The sequence below is a fragment of the Cannabis sativa genome, chromosome 3, assembly GCF_029168945.1.
Source record: "Cannabis sativa cultivar Pink pepper isolate KNU-18-1 chromosome 3, ASM2916894v1, whole genome shotgun sequence".
NCBI classification, from domain to species: Eukaryota; Viridiplantae; Streptophyta; class Magnoliopsida; order Rosales; family Cannabaceae; genus Cannabis; species Cannabis sativa.
The window spans coordinates 46918586-46938578 of record NC_083603.1 but is presented as its reverse complement, the minus strand read 5'-3'; the positions used below and the strand labels follow the sequence as shown (position 1 = coordinate 46938578).

Below are 19993 nucleotides of genomic sequence, written 5' to 3'. Positions count from 1 at the left end.
GCTTTCCTAGTACTTCATAGCATGATAAGAATAAAGCCAAGCCATTCATGGTCAATCTTGTTAGGAAGCTATTAAAACTGTCTGGACCAGACCAACTACAATGTTTAGGAATAAAACTACAGCTTCTAGTACCTCCAAAGTATAAAATTATAAGAATTGGACAGCATAATATACACATTAGAAGACAATCCTTTTACAGGATTTTTAGGCTCAGACAGAGCAGGAAACTGGTACACAAATGAAAAAAAAAAACAAATGTTTAGGTTCTACACATCCATCTTGAACAGAAATCAGATTGAGAACCAAAAAAACAAACTTTTTCTAATTCATTCCCCCTCCCTTCCTCCCTACAGCGTTTTAACATTTTAAAAGAGGAATATACTGTCGCTAAATACAAGGGTTCCACAGGAAACAAGCCGGGACCAACTACAATGTTTTCATTTAAGATACATCTGTTAAAAATTAAAATTAAAAAAATATTCCACATCCAAATACCCCCAAACTCTAAATCACTCAGAATACTCTCTCCGTTTTGTTGTTGTTGTTGTTGTTGCCGCCGATCAGCATACCTTCTCCACACCCCTGTTTCAGTTTCATAGGATTTTGTCAGACCACCCTTCTGCTTTTTACAAATATAAACATCAGAAAATTCCAGCAAATATATCGTTTCGTAAGTACCTGGTAAAATTGATCAAAACGCCGCCACTACAAACCACAAAAGTCAGGTTTTATCAACAAAACAAGGCCTTGAGAGTTGAGATTTTACTTGTATAATCCACTAACCATAACCAGTGTCTACATGAACTCCACTTTGCTGTCCATAAAGGTACACTACTACTCATAACCGGCATCAACTTGAACTCCACTTTGTCGTCCATTAAAGTTTCCACCCCCACCACGTCTTGAATGATTCTGGCCCCCCCTACCCCGGACCCTAGCACCTGAATTGTCGGTACCATCTTTAGGTCCATCAGAACTGCTAGACTTGTTGTAGGGCCCAACTGGTTGATACTCATAATGTGAATTTTGCCTTGGTTTTTCCCTGTTTGGAGGTGGATTATTTTGCTTGTTATCTTGTCCAGAATAATTCCAATCTCCACGAGTCTCTTGAGCTTTGCTGAATCGCCTGTTCTGGTTTCCACTTTTGCGGAATCCTGACGACATGTGTTGTTCCTGTTGAACATCCACTTTCACTGAAGGTGGTTCAACTGGATAAGCAGGACCTTTGTTTGAAATGTGGGGGTTTCCCTTGAATGAAGCAGACTTCCTCTCTCTTCTAGGCTCTTGTAGCCTAGCATGTGATGCATCCTCAGCATTGTTTTTTTCAGAAACTGGTTGATCACGATGAATCTGGCCTGAAGAATTATTAGTAACTTTGTCCTGAGTCGGTGGTGGCAACACTCCATCATGTCGATTGGATTGTGATTTGTTAGTCCAAGCAACTTCAGCACCAGGATTTTGACTAATATTATGTCTGACACCCCGCTGATGATGACCAGTTGAAACTGCCTGAGCCTTTGGTTGCCAATGAGACACTGAATGTTCCCCAATACCTCGATTTTCTTTAGCAGGAGCAGACACCTCCACCTTACTCATCTCAGTGGTTGAAGATTGAGTGTAATTTTTGTCATTCTCCCTACTATTGCTTTTCTTTTGATTTTGATCAAGATCACAATTATTCCCCATGCCTTTGTGTCCCTTAAAACCATGTCGCTTTCCTCTAACTGCAACTCCCTGATCTATAACGGTAGACACTGAGACAGGTTCAACAGGGCTAGGGTCATTAAAAATGCCCCAGCCATCATTAGTGCCCCATTCACCAGTACACTTTTGTTGCTCTTGCACAGAGCTTGCATCAGTGTTTTGATGATGCTGATGTTCATTTGATTTTGGCTTCTTCTGGATATGACTTGTAGTATATGATGGCGCATCTTGCAAAATTTGAGTACTGGTTGATTCTGTTGATACCCGTTGCCGCCATGATCCCTGTGATTTCCCCTGTTTATTATGCCTGCCAATCCCATTACGAGGATCCACAGAGAAACCCAATTTCCCAGCAACCATTCCAGTACTGTGAGTACTTTCAGTATTTGCTCTTGCAGTAGATTCATCGACAGTAGTCTGATTGACTTCAGAAGTCACAATGTGACTACCTCCATGCTGTGCCATTTCTTTTGCTACAGGTTTTGGGACATACCTCTCCATTTCTGCCCTTTTATTTTTCAAATTATTCTGTACTTGGGGATCAGACTTGACAAAAGGACCAACTATATCAACTGCATTTTTAGGGCTGGGTTCATCAGTAATCTCAGCTTTGTTCTGTGACCGAATGGGTGCCCAGACAACTGCATCACTGCCATGAAGCTTTTCTGCAGGTCTATTACCTTGAGGATTTCTAGGCATCCTTCGTGACTGTTGAGGTTTCAATTGGCTGTTAACTCTTCCATGACTATGAGAGTCCTCATTTGGTGAAGATGGGTGTTGCTCTAAAGGCCGATCTACATCTCTAGAAACGGACTGCAACTGAACTGCACTAGGATCCAACTGAGATTCAGATGCCTTCGGCTGAGAACTTCCAAGAGACAAATTTGCAGGGTTCTCTTTTGATCCCAATGGTGCTGAAGTAGACACAACTGAAACATCTTCTAACTTGTGCTTGTTCTTTCCATTCTTACTATTCTTCTTTCGTGGATGTAGAGAGGAATCACTACTGGCACTTGCATTTACAGGGACAGTTGACCCACCACCCGGGAGAACATCATTGGTTACAACACAAAGAGATGTATCATTACTCTCGGCAGCTGCCCGAGTTTTTGGCACCTCCAGTGTGGTGGCATGCTTTTGCTTAAAACCTGTATGCTTCTGTTTAGATACATTACTTTCAAGACCTTGAGGAACATTACTGTGATGAGCAGCAAAAGCACCATTAACCTCATGCTGCGAGGACTTAGATTGAGCATGCATCCTTGGAGGTTCCCCAGACACACCCTTCGGAGCCTCTAAAGGTAGTTCGCACGGTAAAGAGGCTTTTTCAGCTCCACTTGGGTAGCTCTCGTTAACTTGAGCAACTACATTTGATTTAGAGCCCAAAGCTGTCTTTGGTGGCCCATAGCTCTTGTCAGCTATAAAGGTTTCACCAGAAGGCTGAGATTGTTCTTGCTTATTCTGGACAGTACCACTAGAAGCATTTTCCAGGTTCTGAGTTGACTCTTCTACTGCTTTTGTTCGCCTATCCAATTCTTCCAGCTTTGCACGAGCCCTGGCTGCCTGCTTCTTACTTCGCTCCTCCTCTTCCTCCTGCAATTGCTTGGCTTTTTGCTTGGCCAGCTCCTTATTCTTTGCTCGCTGGTAAATAATCCACAAAAACTCAGGTAAATTCAAACTGTAAATTAATAATCCTACACATATTAAAGAGTGACTAATTTTACTGTCCAGTCAAACGTCCACTAAAACAAATCGTTTATATCATACAGATAACAAAAAGCTAAAGGCTAAAGACTAAAGACTGGCAAACTTTTCTTGGAATATTAAGCCATGCGATTGAGTGGATGGATCTCCGTACTCATCCTAAGCACTGAAACAGTCATTTACCAAAACAATAACAGCATTCCATCATTTTGACAACAATGACTTAGACTTTGTTTTTGACATCTCCCTTCTCTACTTCCTGCTCTTGCACCGCTTTTCTTTCCACAGTTTATCAGTATAACCGCCTTCTTCCATTTCTTTTATTTGATATTTTCTTTATATTTTGGTTAGTTGCTTCTTAAGAAAAAGATTTTGGATGTCTTTGGTGTTGTAATATGTGCCTCTTTCTCTCATTTCTCTTGTACTCCACAAATTTTGAGAAGTACAATTTCATTGTTCTAGCTTCTTTCCTTACAAAATTTGTATTACGTATTTATATATTCAAAACTTGATCAGTTGCTTAGAAAAACTATGTCTACCTTTTAATTTTTTTTTTTGTGAGAGACTTTAGCGAAGTAATTTTGTCAAGGGGTCACTGGATTTGTTAAGAGAGTTTGATGAGTTTTGTTTCAAAAATGATTTGCATTCTCTCAGTGGTACGAAGACATCTCACAACCCACCAATGTTCTGTAAAATTGGGATTCAACTTTGGTCAATCCTTTTGATAAGCATTTGCGTGATTCATTACTATTGGCATTGTACTTATTATAATTTTTTATGGAAGACACATTACTTAAAATGATGACAATATAATAATGAAAAACAATTAAGAGTAAATGATTAAAAAAATGAGACACAAAAGATGATCTTGAGAATTTCTTTTAGCAATTTAATTATTAGTTTGATCTATGTAAAAGTTCAATGATAAAAGACAATATTATGTTGGAATTAATTTTGTGGACTAGTATAAACATATATAGCAATGTTAAACAACCACATTTGTTTGGTGTATAATGGAGACCATAATGGGATGGTCTTATTTTTCTAAATAAATAGATGGTCTCCTTGGACACACTCTACAATCTTATGTGACTAGCCCATTGGGTCACATACATTCTTTTCTTAAACTATCACCAAAAGCCCAATTCAATACTTACTAAAATGATTATTTATTCATTTTAGTAATGTTTTTAGCATATGATATAACATGTATTGTGAATAAAAGGGGCTGAGTAGTTCAGTGATAAGTTTTTTTGAGTGCAGTACAGATAGTATCTTCATCTAACTATTCTGATGATAATTTTCAAGGTGAAAGATGGCATTTTTTTTAAAGGTCAAAGCAGCTATGGTGGAGGTGTGTATCTATGTTCTCGCTTTTGATTTTAGTATACTTAGAATATCAAATAAATGCTTTTTTTAGATGAGATTGTTAAATCTGAATTTTATTAATAATTACTATGATTCTCATCTTAGATATAACATATCATTCTTTTTCACTAAAACATCTGTATAAAATATAGAAATTGCCTAAATAAATTGTACTTTTTCAATAATCACATCAAACATGTATAATTAAACTTTATGATCTACTAATAATATTTTATCATATGAAATTCTAATTTATGTGTTTTTTTAATGCTGTATCATTTGTAAATGAAAATATAAATGCTTATTAAAATTTGCATACCTTTTTGAAGTATTATTTATGTTCATTATTTATTCTTGAAATATAGGAATTGAGTAATTATTATTTTTATTTGATAGTATGTCCTCTTATTCAATCCAAAAACTAAAATTATTTTAGATTATATTAATTGACTCACTTATACATTTAAAATAACTATTAATTCATTTTTTAAGAAAAAATTATCAAGTAGAAACTCGTCTAATTAAATTTTGTAATTGTATATACAATATGCCGAAACTATTAATTATAAGAGGTGTAGAAATTAATGGATTTACCTGGGCCTGGTTATTGCTTCGATCTAACATTGGCAGCAAAGGCTGCCCTTCAAGTTTGCCATGAGGAAGTAACCCAGAACCTGAATTTTCAGCCTCCTGAGATCCACGGTGGTGATCGTGACCATGAATATTAGAAGTTTCTGAGTTCACAGCTCCAGACTCAGAAATTGAAGGCTTCTTTTGCCAGCCTTCACCATCCTGTGTAATAAATCTTCCTTTACCATAATGATCACTTCTGGATTGTGAAGATTGTGAAGACATCCTGTATTTCATCATATCAGTGTATCCCAAACTGTATAAACAGATTATATACCAAAGGAAACATGAAAAATAAAACGAACCTGGAGATGTTTGTTTCAGAGCCAACTTTTGAATCAAGTTTCTTATCTCCCCCAGAGAGGCCAACTTTTCGGTTGTTGGAGCTGCTAATATCAGCAGTATAAGTTTTCTCAGGATATGAGGAACCGCCCCCAGATTCATTCCTATTCTGTGTACCTTTTGCATTTGAATGAAATTTATTTTTTCGATCTTCCCCACTGGAAGCAATTATGGTTTCGTTACGCCCATCAGAAGCACGTGCTTTTGCATTTAATTCTTCTAATCTCTGGATCAGACTGGAATCTTTTGGGGCAGCTGGAAGTGGTGAAGCTTTTGACAAACCCAAGGCCTCACTTTCCAATTTCTTTCCTGAAATCTCATCAATGACCTTCATATTTCCCCCACTACTAGGGGACTTCACTTTGACAGGGACTAAAAGAGCACCTTTGTTGTCGGAATTCGGAAATGAAGCTTCTTCCACAGGGGCTTTCCTTAAATCCCTTACCTCATCCTTTTTATATGATCTCCAGTCATCTTCCCAGTATGAAGTTGTCTTTGGCTGATCTCCCCTTGATGTATCAAGGGCTACAGCACTCTCGCTTTTATGCTCCTCAATTTTTCTATCATAACCATCATGCTGCTTCAGAAGGACCTTGTATGGTCCTCGATTATCCTGGGGATGAACTGATTCCACTTGTTCTACTACCTGTGTCTGGTTGACAGAGCCATATCCACTAGACCGTCCATGGGAATTCCCAGGCTCAGGAGCAACTTGGCCAGGATACATGTTATAAACAGGACGAGCTGCCATGCCCATAAAAGGAACATCACGATCATTTGAACTACAGTATCCCATAGGAGGACCGTAGTAACCCTCGTAGGTTACTGGACCAGGGTAAAAACCAGGCTGCATAGGCACACCTGGGCGAATGAATGCATCTGGCATATGAGGTCTGTACATATCTCCATTTTTAGGATGAGGACCTCTTGGCCCAGCTCCAGGTGGGGGAATCGGCTGTGGATTGGGAAGACCAGCAGTGGGCATATGTGGACGATAATATGGGAAGGGTTCCATTGGATAACCAGCAGCAGCAACCGGATTTCCATAAGGACCTCCTGGAGGTCCTCTAAACCAAACACCCCCTTGAGGGTTATTTAATGGAGCGCCACGCCAACCATCAAATTCATAATGCTGTGGATGGGGAGGGTAAGTTTGGTTATTCCCCTGCCACTTTTCCTGACCAGGCCTAACCCCATCTTCACAGTACGGTGGACTATCTCTTTTCCAAGAATTTACCGTGTCATTTTTTACAATGTCTCTTGTTGAAAGATCACCTGAATATTTAAAACAAAAAATTAATGAACTCATAGTTGTTCCAAGATTGATGTTGTAAACAAGCTATTAGGAGCAACGTAAGAAATTGTAATGCACGAATTTCATAAGCGTGAACACTAACCAGTACCAGAAGTCCCGATCCTCTCTTTAGTTGTTCCTAATCCACTGGAGGATGAACCAGGACGGCTATGAGAACTCTGATCTGTCAGCAACATCACATCAAAAAAATTAGGATGATAAAAATAACTTACGAGTACACCACAACATTTCACATAATAAGCCTTGTCACCTTGATGCACTTTAACCCTGTTCATGCAAATTTAGGTCACATTGTTGATACATATGTTACATACATAATCATGCAAACAGTCAGCAATCTTACCGGAACTTTCTTTTCCTGAACCAAGTGTCGGAAAGTCTCCAGAAGTAAGCGAAAATCCATCATTTTTTGGTGGCGTTACACCCTGCCACATAACCAAAAAGGACCAAATGTATAAGGTATCAGGCTGTTTACATAATATGTTGAAAAAAGAATAATAAACATTACAAAGAGGAGCAAAACAAACAAAAGCAAAGGTGGTGACTATCAGGTGGGGTCACAAAATCAGATGTCCAGATTAAAGACAATCAACTGCATAACGTTACAATCTCCTACTCAAATTCACACTATTATAAATCAACAAGATATATAAAAACATAGAAACCTATCAGATTAGAATTATTGGCAAAGTTAAAAAAAAAAAAGAATATTCTCATTTAGTATCCTATGTTTTCAATAATACTTATTTGGTACTTTGTATTTTGAAATTGTACATATTTGGTACCCTAATGTAAGATTTAATCAATACAATTTTATCAATTTGACCAAACGGTTCTCAATTATATGTAATCAAATAATTAAATTTGAATTCAAAATTCATAAAATTGAAGAGAGTTTGATTGCATTGATAGAATTTTATCAAATAAATTTGAGTTTAGGGTACCAAATATGTATAATTTTAAAATACAGGATACCAAATAAGTATTATTGAAAACACAAGGTACCATATTTATATTTAGATAAAACATAAGATATCAAATGTGTAGACACCCAAAAAAAAAAAAAACTAATATGCAGCATACATGTTTACTAGACAAATTAGAAGTACAGGAATAAAGAAAAACTAATTGTATATTTTTAAATTAATTAAAAATATAAGCAGATAAATATGCATTTGATGAACCAATAGTTTGTAATATAAATGATTTTCATAGAGCTTTACCATACCAATTTTTCTGCAGTCCCAGCAGCATTCCATGCCACTTGATGCTCAGAGTGTTCAGCAAATCGTGAAAGCTGTGAGCTACCAGGTCTTGTTTCCGCACTTCGAGGGCGCAATGCTATCAGTGATGTCTGGCTTGAGGTCAATGCCCCAGAAGCTGACGATGGCCTAGAATTTGGACCAGAAACATTAATTGTAGGTTCATGAGCTCTATCACTGCTTGCAGTTGAAGGGCGAGTGCCACTTCCAGAAGAAGGGCGGCCACTTAGAAAACTTGGAGATCCACCACCATCAGTATTAGGAGAAAGTGATGAAGAACCCCACGGACAAGATGATTTACTGCCCCAGCCAAGGGTACCCCTACATGTAGGTGTCCAGTACAAGTAATTGCTGAGAATTCATTTTTAGTGACAGCTTTTTTTTTTTTTTTGGAGCAACAAAATAAATTGAAAGCATAACACTAATCCATTTAAATAAGATTGGAAAATGTGTAATAGAGAGAGAGAGAGAGAGAGAGAGAGAGAGAGAGAGAGAGAGAGAGATCACTTACTTGGGTACAATCTCAACATTGGGATCCAAGCCATGATTTTCTGACCTTGAAGCGACAAAAATACAAGTTTCAGGGGAAACAAACTACTCATAACAATGAACTTAGAAAAACTGAAAAAAAAAAAAAAAAAAAAAAACAAGTACCTTTGACTGGGTAAGTTAATAGGCTTTGGAACAACCACTTTCCCCAGTACAGTCAAGCCACCTCTTTTGCCCGTGGTAGAGGGAGCCCATCTGCAACAAAATTGCCAAAAACACACAAAAATGATGACAATTTAGCAAGAATGAACATGATGCCATTGCAGAACAACATGTATATTTATGAACACCTCAAACATAGTATTCATCTCCTAGAACTCAAAATTTCCTATAATATTTAATTTTACTTTCAGTTTTATATTTGCTGTCAATATGAAAACTGGTGGTGATCAACTCTTCCTGGACATTCAGAGCTCAGCCATTAACACGAGCAATGCCAATTTTTCAAATTTCTTAGTTCTCAGTTCTCACCCATTATCACAGATACCACACTAGAAAATAAAGATCCGTACATAAAAAAGCAGAAATTCAAGCCACCAATACCAATAATTTGAGCAAGTGAAGAACCCAAAAGGAAGAGAAAGTCATACCTTCGATCTCCAGACAACATACTTGATGTCATATTTCAACTGTCCTTGCAGGGTCATTCAAACAAATTTCAGGCAACCTGGAAAGAAAAAAATAAAAATTAAGACTATGGAAATAGGTTACACAACAGACACCCAACCACTTGAACAAAACTAAAAGGTGTGCCCATCTTATGAAGACACACACATACCAGTATTTTAGTACATGGATAAACTAGAAGGCATAAAGTATATCAAAGCTGCTTTTTTTCATTCAAAGTTTAACCCTTTCAGCCTCGGCCAAAAAAATTAGCAATTCACATTCTTCTACTCACTAGTTTGGATGACTTCCCGTTTCCTTAGATACTATAAGCAAACAACCCGTCTTTTGTTATCACCTATTACTGAGTATATTCCATCTAATGACTTCTCTCAACTAACAAATTGATTCGGAGATTATTATGTTCGCTTTATTCTTACTTATTATTCTAATATTAACAGGCTCACCAAAAGAAAGTAGGAAACAAATAAGAAGAAAAAAAGATAAATATATTATAAACAAAAACAACCTAGATTACTAACTTTGATCAATCTGTCAAATCTACAACCAAAAATTTAGAAGCCCAGTTCATGAGGTGCTAAAGACATAGGAATGTACTCTTTGAAATCAAAAGGAGGCAAATAAAATCAGCAATACAAAATATTTGAACACATAATCTTAAAACAAAACAGTAATAGTGGGTAACGATCGTTTCCTATTGGATTGAAAAATAAAAAAAAAAATCCACAGGAACCCAACCCAATTACTCCAAACCTGAAATGCAATCTTTTCTTATAAAATAATAAAAGAAAATGTCCTTGCATAAAACTTCAGCGGCGAAATATAGATATACCTCGCCAATAAATACACTTCCACGAAATATATACAAATTAGTTATAGCTTCCTAGAAAAATCCAAACCACGCTTATCAGTAAAACAACACAGAAATAAAGCTTAAATCTTGAAATACAATACAATAACCCTAAGATTATCAGAGAACGATCGATAAACCTAACCACCCCGTTTGCTTGTGTAGAAAAACAAAATCTTGCAGTATACATAAATGAAAATACATTAAGTTCCAAATGCAAATCCCTTTTATTATTATTATTAATTTGTTTCTGTTCCATATTTGAACCATTCACACTTTTCTCAGGAACCAATCACCGTTTTAATAAACAAAAAAAATATTAAAATTAATAAATAAATATAGCTTCAGCGGATGAGATTGACTTGCCTGAGATGATAATGGTTCGCGGTTTCAACTTTCAAGCCTATGATGAATAAAAAAATAGGGAGGGTTTTTGGATAGGAAGAAAACAGAGAGGTGAAAAAGCGATCGAAACCAGGGGGAGAGAGAAAAAGAGAAGGAGGGATATAAGGGTTGGGGTTAGAGAGATCGCTAGGAAGATTTAAGAGAAGGAAGATCTCTGTTCGAGTTCAAAACGACGTAGTTTCAGAGTTTTGGGTTTCAGATCGAAGAAAAAAGAAAGAACGAAAAAACGAGAAAGAGAGAGAAAGCTCCCTAATAGAGTTAAAGATGTACGAATTGCCCTCCAAACACTAATATAGGTATTTTTCAACATATATTATTTTTATATTATTCAAAAATAATGAATGGATAATAACAAAAAAAAAAAAATACAAAACAACATATAATTTCTGTTATTTTTTTTTAATTTAAATTTAAACCCATTATATATATTTTTTTTACTTTAAAAAATACATTATACATATTAAAAAATACATTTTTATATTATTATTATTATTATTATTATTAAAAATAATCTTTATTAGACAAAAACATCCTCTAATACAAAGGCCTCAGTAAAACAACGAGCTATCCAATAATAAGCACCACGTGTCATACAGTGCGCGTCTTTGTTTGCAGACCGTTTAACATGATCAATAAAAACATTACGTAAAGAAGATAAAATAAATTGACAATCTTGAACAAATACACCAAAAATAAAAGGCATAGATACCGAACTAAGAATAGCTTGAACAACTAAAATGCAATCTGTCTCTAAAATGATATTTGATTTGTTATGCCTCTTTATCCAACTAAATGCCTCTTTGACACTTAGAATTTCTACAAATTCGGGTCGGCAACTGACAGAAGAAATAGTTGAAAACGCCTCAATTATTTGACCATCATAGCTGCGTGCTACAAAACCAGTACCGATCTCATTTGTGTCTTCAAAAACCGCCCCATCCACATTAATTTTTAACTGTCCAGCCACCGGTTTGGACCAGTATTCTCTTGTATCAGTACGATTGGAAGCTAGGGAACCCGAGTCCAGCCGCTTAGACTGAGCACACGTCCATTGTCGAAGAGTAGTACGAGTCAGCCAAACAACATCAGTAGCACTACAACTTTTACCATTCCAAAGCATATCATTCCGAGCCTTCCAAATTGCCCAGCCAACCATGACAGCTTCTTCAACCAACCTCATATTGCCTACTGCCAACACTTCCATAAACCAGTCAAAAAAATTGGTTGCTGCAGAATCACCAACACCTAACGCTAATCGAAGCCAACATGAATGAGCAAAGGAGCACTGAACCAAAACAAGGAAAATTGACTCTTCCCCATAGTTGCACAACACACAATGTAAATCCACATGAACATGTTTACTATGAAGTTGAGTACGTGTAGGCAAACAACCCGAAAGAGCTTTCCAAGCAAAATGTAAAACCTTAGGAGGGGCTTTAATCTTCCAAAGCATCTTCCAAACATCATCCTCCATGGACGAGTTCCAACTACCATTGACCGTCTGTAAGTGATTATAGGAGCTTTTGACAGTGAAAAAACCAGTTGGATCCTTGTTCCAAAACCAACTATCACTCTCAAGATTAACACTCAAAGGCACCTGTTTGATGAGCTCAACATCACGGGAATCAAACAAGTCCTCAATAAGCTCCAAATCCCATTGTCTGCTATCTGGCTTCATGAGTTGAGACACTTTACAATTGGCCAGTGCCGAATGATTAGATACCACACACGGGTTAGCCTTAGACAAAAGCCAAGGTATGTTAAGCACTTCAGTAGATGAACCAGGTCATATTCTCCTACGGGCACCATCTCTGAGCAGCGTTTGTGACTCAAACACTGTGTCATATAAAGCTCGGATTGCCATCCAACTCGGCCTCCAAGAATGAACAGTTAGGAAAGTATCAAGCCTTATATATCCGACCCACAAGGGAATCCTGGTGCAAAAGTAACCGCCAACCTTGCTTACCCAACAAAGACAGGTTATACTCACGCAAACTCCGAAAACTCATCCCACTTGAGTTCTCATTTTTTCATAGTTTCCTCCAACTAAACCAGCTCACACCTTTCCTAAAATAATAATAAAATAATAAAAAAAAATATTTATATTTCTTAAAATTTACTATTGTAACAGTAATTTAAAAATATATATTTTTATTATTATTTTTTAGAAAAAATAGAAAAAATAATTAAAATTATAATTAACAATAAATTTTATTTTAGAGAATTTCCCTATATAGTATATACTATTTCTTAATTTTTTTTTTTAAATTTACAGTTTGGGTTGTTATCGTAGTTTCTATAGTGGTTTTTATGTTGGTTGTTATACGAATTTTAGTTGCGATTTAAGTTGGCCCATTAGTTGTTACAGGGGTTTCTGTGTAAAATTCCGTAAAAATGCAAAAAAAAAAATAGTGTAAAAATAAAAAAAAAAAAAGCCTTAATTTTTTATAAATCACTTAAATTAAGCATTTTTAATAAAAAAATATTATTTATTGAATAACATAAAAAAATCTAATTATACAGCTAAAAATAAACATAATCAAAATAAAAATGAAAAATATAACTAAGTATACTTGCATTGCGCGTAAGATTAACCTAGTATAACTAATTCAAAGATTTAAAATTATACCAAATTTACCTTGAGTAGTTATTCTATGTAAAAATTACACTATATATGGGAAAATTTTAAGAGTTTATTTTTTTATGGCATAAATAAATAAAGTTAAGTGGTTATAAGATTTTCTCTTTTTTTTTTTTTACATTTATATGAGTTTTTTTATGCCATATTTTTGTAAAAAAAGATAGAAATCCCATATTTGTAAAAAATAATAAGTTTTTCTGAAAAAGTCACCGTCACCGGAGAAAGTTACTAAAAAAGCCACCAGAAGTAGATGTCTCAAATATAAATAAAAATAGAACCGGGTATAATTGAAATATAACTGGTTCTGTAACACAAAGAATAAAAACAAATAAAACAAAATAACTCAAACTAATTATAATTAAATTATAACCGGTTATAACTAAAATAGAACCAGTTATATAACATAATTAATACAAACAAGTAACATAATTAATACAAACAAGTAACACAAAATAATTCAAACCGATTACAATTAAAAAATAAAGGGGAAATCAGTTCCTAAAACACTGAAACGTAAATTAAAAACAAAACTAGTTCTACAATAAAAAACCTCATAACACATAATACCTCATAAAACCGATTATAATTTTTTTTAAAAAAATGGAGATCAATTTCAAAAAATATTGAGGCATAAATATGAAAAGAACCAGTTTCATAATAAAATAAATAAACACAAATAATAAAACACAATAACTCAAATATAATATAAAGAAACCGTTTATATTTATCAACTAGTTAAAAATTCAAGACAAAAAAATTGGTTCCGTAAAGCAACTAAGATAAAAATTCACACACAAAAACCAGTTAAATAAAATAGCTTAAACAAAAATATCCATTCAACATGCTTCAACCCACCAAATAATTACACTCATACCATATCTACCCAAAAAATACTCATTCATTATGTCTATATAACCAGTTGTATTTTAGTTATAACCGGTTTGCGTTATTTTGTGTTATTTATTTTTATTAATTATAACACTGTTATAAAATTGATTCATTATAACACTGTTATAGAACCTGTTCTATTTTAATTATAACTGGTTTAAATTATTTTGTATGATTTATTTTTATTCACTATGTTACAAAACCGGTTATATTTTAATTATAATCGGTTTGCATTATTTTGTGTTATTTATTTTTATTCATTATGTTATAGAACCAGTTCTATTTTTAAATTATAACCAGTTTCTGAATTATTGTGTGTTATTTGTTTTTAGTCATTTTGTTGTGGAACCGAGTCTATTTTAATTTATGTAGTCATCTGGTTTTTTATTTAATCAATTCTTGAATTATTTATTTTAGAAACTAGTATTTTAATTTAGTTATTTCGAGAACTGATTTTTTATTTAGTTAATTTAAGGAACCAGTTTTTTATTGATTTGTTTTATTTAACTGGTTTTTGTGTATGAGTTTTTATCTTAGTTGCTTTACGAAACTAGTTTTTTTTTTCTCAAATTTTTAACTAGTTGATAAATATAACCGTTTTTTTTATAATACATTTTTAATTATTGTATGTTATTTTTTGTGTTATTTATTTTGTTATGGAGCTAGTTCTTTTCATATTTATGCCTCAGTATTTTTTTTAAATTGATCCTCACCTTTTAAAAAAAATTAGAATCGATTTTGTGAGGTATTATGTGTTAAGAGATTTTTTATTGTAGAATTAGTTTTGTTTTTAATTTATGTTTCAGTGTTTTAGGAACTGATTTCCTCTTTATTTTTTAATTGTAATCGGTTTAAAGTATTGTGTGTTTTACTTGTTTGTATTCATTATGTTATATAACCGGTTCTATTTTAGTTATAATCGTTTTTGAGTTATTTCATGTTATTAATTTTTATTCATTATAGCATTATTATAGAACCGGTTCTATTTTAATTATAAATGGTTTAAATTATTTTGTGTTATTTATTTTTATTCATTATGTTACAGATTCGGTTATATTTTAATTATAACTAGTTTGAGTTATTTTGTGTTATTTATTTTTATTAATTATGTTATAGAACCGGTTCTATTTTTATTATATCCGAGATATTTGATCCCCACTTTTTTTAAAAAAAAAAAAATTATTATAACCGGTTTTATGAGGTATTATGTGTTATGAAATATTTTATTGTGAAACTAGTTTTGTTTTTAATTTATATTTCAGTGTTTTAAGAACTGATTTCGTCTTTGTTTTTAATTGTAATCAGTTTGAGTTATTGCGTGTTACTTGTTTGTATTCATTATGTTATATAACTGGTTCTATTTTAGTTATAATCAGTTTGAGTTCTTTCGTGTTATTTATTTTTATTCATTATAACACTGTTATAGAACCAATTCTATTTTAATTATAACTGGTTTGAATTATTTTATGTTATTGATATTTATTTATTATGTTATAGAACCGGTTATATTTAAATTATAACATGTTTGAGTTATTAGTTTTTATTCATATAACCAATTATATTCTTAGTTATATCTAAGACATTTACTTCTAGTGACTTTTTCAGTGATTTTTCCGGCGACGTTGACTTTTCCATTGACTTTTCTGGCGACGATGACTTTTCCAATGAATTTTTCGGCGGCAATGATTTTTCCAGTGCCAGTGACTTTTCCGGCAAAACTTATTGTTGTTTTACAATTATGGAATTTCTACTTTTTTTTTTTACAAAAATTTGGCATAAAAAAATCTCATATAAATATAAAAAATAAAAAAACCCATAACCATATAATGTTATTTATTTATGCCATAAAAAAGTAAACTATACCCTCAATTCCCATATTTATGAAAATTCCCCTTATTCTATCTTGGACCACCACTACTATTTTGACTCTAAGTTTAGGTTACCTTAAGTAAGCATATACAAGTAGGAGATTTTTAAGATTGAGGATTTACATCATTTCGGGTTAAAATATCTGGAATATAGTCTGTAAGAACCATTATTTTCTGTAGTGACAAATTATGTCCAGTTGCTTTCCAGTTGCGTCTGGGACTCGTAGTGTTTTGTCTGGAGTTCGTACTATTAGTGTTAGTCCACGTCAGCAAAGATATTTTAGGTTTTAATTGTTCAGATGGTAACAACTGTCTATTTCAGGTTTCTTGGTTTAGTTGGGTATAAATACAATTTCTGGGTATTATGTTTACAAACTTTTTGATCGGAGATTAGGGATTACGTTTTTTTCTTCTTATTTCTTCTTTATGTTCCATGGGAGGTGACCTTGGAGCTTGAGAGTATTAATCCAAAGTTGCAGATCAAAGCTTGAAGATGTTGAGTTCAGACTGAAGGGATTTCAGTATCATCTTCATCACCAGATCTGAAGGGAGTTCAGATTGAAGAAGTGTTGAAGAGAGCTCATCATTCACACAAGGGGATCTTGTGTCTCCAATCAAGGGTTTTGGCTGGTATGGGTATAGATTCATTGTATTTTGTAAAAGAGTGTATTGTTTACAATATTGTTGGTTTTTGTAAGATACATCTTTTAATATAGTGAAAGTTATTACCCTGGTTCGGGGAACCCAAGCACTAGCCTCCTAGAATGAGTTTCTAGGGCAGGTGAAGCTTGTAAAATTCTGGTGTTGAATCTTTGATTTTGTTCTTTTTATATTCAAGCTTAAATCAAGATAAAATCAATATAAATATGAAAAAGATAGGTTTGACAAGAACTTAAGGTTTACAATTGGTATCAGAGCCAGTTATTTCTGTTAAAAATATTGATCCTTAGAGTTCTTGCTAGATTCGTTGTACTGAAATTCATTGTTGCTGCAATTCTTTATTTTTCTACATTTTTTCCTTTCTGCAACACCCAGTTGGAACTAACCCCCTCTCCAGACACGACTCTCGGAGTATACTACTCTCTATCTTTGTTTTGTTTTTCCTTGATTCGTACATGAATGGAGATGTTCAGAGAAGGAGGGTCCACATCACGACCCCAAATGCTGGAAGGTGCCAATTACCCATACTGGAAAACCAAGATGCGAGCATTCTTGAGGGCGGTGAATGAAAGAATGTGGATGGCCATAGAAGATGGTTGGACATGCCCAACAGTGATGGATAATGGTGTCACCAAACCAAAACCTATGAGCTTGTGGACTCCAGATGAGATGGAGAGGGCCAATTTTAATTCGAAGGCCATGCATGCTCTATTCAATGCAGTGTCCACAAATTAATTGAAAGGTCATTGCGAACTGTGAGATGGCCAAAGAAGCTTGGGAAAAACTACGAATTAAAAATGAAGGGACAATTGTAGTAAAGAAATCTCGTCTTCGTGCTTTAGCAAAAGCGTTTGAAGATTTATCAATGGAGGAAGAAAAAACGGTGGCTGAGTTCCATGCCAAATTGTGTGACATATCAAATGAGTCTTATGCTTTGGGAAAGACTTATTCAATTGCAAAGTTGGTTCGTAAAGTTCTTGGAGTTCTACCTAGGAGATTTATGTCTAAAGTAACCTCCATTGAAGAAATGAGAAACGTGGAGGAACTGGATCTTGATGAACTGATTGGATCCTTGCAGAATTATGAAATGTCCTTAACAAGGTGGAAGAAAGAAAAAAAAGAAGGATGTGAACAAAGAAAAAGGGGACAACAGTGTTGCGTTCATTCACAAAGAAGAAAAGAAGTTTATCCCAGATGTGTCTGCTGGTTTCTCAGATGAAGCTGTAGATCTGCTGACCAAGAACTATGCAAAATTCTTGAAAAAAAGGTACAAGAAAGTGTTTTCTGAGGGTAAGGAAAATGTTCCCAAAAGAAATCCTCTTGCAAACTTCAGGCATGGTCAGCAACCCAATGACAATAAGAGCATGGGCATCCAGTGTAGAGAATGTGATGGGTTCGAACACATTCAGGCTGAGTGTGCCAACACTCTCAAAAAGAAGAAAGCCTTTGTTGCCACCTGGAGCGATAGTGACGAAGAAAAAGATTATGTTGCAACCAAAAGTTTTGATGAGCATAAACAGGTAGTGGCTTTCATGGCTCAAAGTCATCATTCTGTTGAATTTGAGGATGATGTAGTCTCCACTGTGTCTGAAGCCGACAGCAATGGAAGACAAAATGCATATGAAGAGATGTTTGCTCAGTGGGAATATATGACCAAGCTGATTAGAGGTCTGAACAGTGCCAAGGAGCAGATAGAGTCTGAAAAAGTCAAGCTGGAGGACACTGTTAAGAATCTCAACAAACTTCTTGATGAGAAGGACAATGAGATCTACAAGCTTTCAGCTGAACTCATAAGAGCTAAACAGGCTTTAGAGTTTATCCCTCCATGAGCGGCTGCCATCAATCAAAGTCTTCAACTTCAAAAACCTTATGGTGATCGAACCTCTATCGGATACAAGATGTTGTATAAGCAAGGAGATAACTTGGGGGTAGAAGAGTCCATTACACCAGTGATCAACCTAGACAAAAAGGATGACAAGCAATCATCATTTCCCTCGACACCTGAGTCCTCAGACCCCACTAGAAAATTCCATGTTCCATCTGGACCTACCAAGGTGAAGTTAGAAGGAAAAAGAATTGCCCCGAAGAATATATCTCAGATGGAGAGATTCATCCCAGTGTGTCACTTCTGTAACAGGAGGGGTCATATTTGACCGAGACGCTATAAGTTGCAGAACTACTTTAAAGCTATGATCAATCGACCTAAGAGTTTTCAAAAACCCAATAAAACTCGAAAGGAAGGATCTCAATGTGAGTGGAGATTGAGGTCTGATCGTGAATCGAATGTTGGGTTGGTAGCTCAAGTTTCATTGTCTGTGTTTTTGGAAGGACAGTGGTACTTGGATAGTGGTTGCTCTCGACACATGACTGGCAACAAGAAATTGTTAATCAATTACAAAGAAGCAAAGGAGGGAGCTGTCACTTTTGGTGATGGAAATAAGGGCCAGATTATTGGAAAAGGAGACTTGGTGATGAGTAGAGCTGCACCTCTTACTGAAGTACTGTATGTGAAAGGACTCAAGGCAAATCTGATAAGCATCGGTCAACTTTGTGATGCAAATTACACTGTAAGTTTTTCTAAAACTCATTGTTTAGTTTCATCTGATGGGTGCTCATTCTTAACAGAGAAGAGATCTAGTGATGGTAGTTATTTGTTGGACAATGTTGTCCTATGTAATAGTGCATTATTGGATAAATCAGATATTGGAGATTTTACTGCTATTCCAAAAGTTTTAACCAAAAGAAATAAGAGTGTTAAATCATCACCTCGTCTTTCAAGAGCTCATTCACTATTATTAGTGCTATGGTATGGTCTTCTAAACCTTATACTGTTGAATCTTGGGTTTCAACAAAGAAATGATGATGTTTTTGTCCTCATGTATGTTGGTTTTGATCATGTTGTACATCGTACTCCCTTGCTTCAAAAGAAACATGATACACACATGATATGTTGTCTAGTGTTCCTCATTGCTTGTTTATGTGTCATCATGTGTGATAATGAAAGTTCCACAAACATTCCTCAAAATGCATGTTGACTCAAAATATATAGATAACGAATATAATTTTTTAGAATTGGTTGAGTAAAAATACATTGGATAATCACATATTATTCTTGATGCTCTCTTGGATTTTTGTTTAATAAAGCCTTGAATTCTCGTATTAATGTGTGCAACTTGAGAA

General features: G+C 34.6%; 1 protein-coding gene across 2 annotated transcripts; it reads right to left on the bottom strand.

The window, feature by feature from the left end:
• Positions 1 to 171: 171 nt before the first annotated feature.
• LOC115709416 (protein MODIFIER OF SNC1 1) lies at positions 172 to 11040 on the bottom strand. Of its 2 annotated transcripts, XR_009686865.1 has the most exons (11): positions 10718 to 11040; positions 9465 to 9541; positions 8980 to 9069; positions 8837 to 8881; positions 8292 to 8646; positions 7407 to 7488; positions 7146 to 7226; positions 5712 to 7023; positions 5371 to 5632; positions 679 to 3345; positions 172 to 582 (listed from the first exon to the last, which is right to left on the bottom strand). XR_009686865.1 is itself a non-coding variant. In XM_061111984.1 (10 exons), the coding sequence occupies exons 2-10, from the start codon at positions 9494 to 9496 to the stop codon at positions 835 to 837; spliced, it is 4770 nt and encodes a 1589-aa protein (XP_060967967.1). In that variant the 5' UTR covers positions 9497 to 9541; positions 10718 to 11036; the 3' UTR covers positions 172 to 834. The 2 variants fall into 2 exon arrangements, 1 of the variants encoding a protein (XP_060967967.1); XM_061111984.1 differs by having other exon boundaries at positions 172 to 3345; positions 10718 to 11036.
• Between the last annotated feature and the right edge of the window lie 8953 nt (positions 11041 to 19993).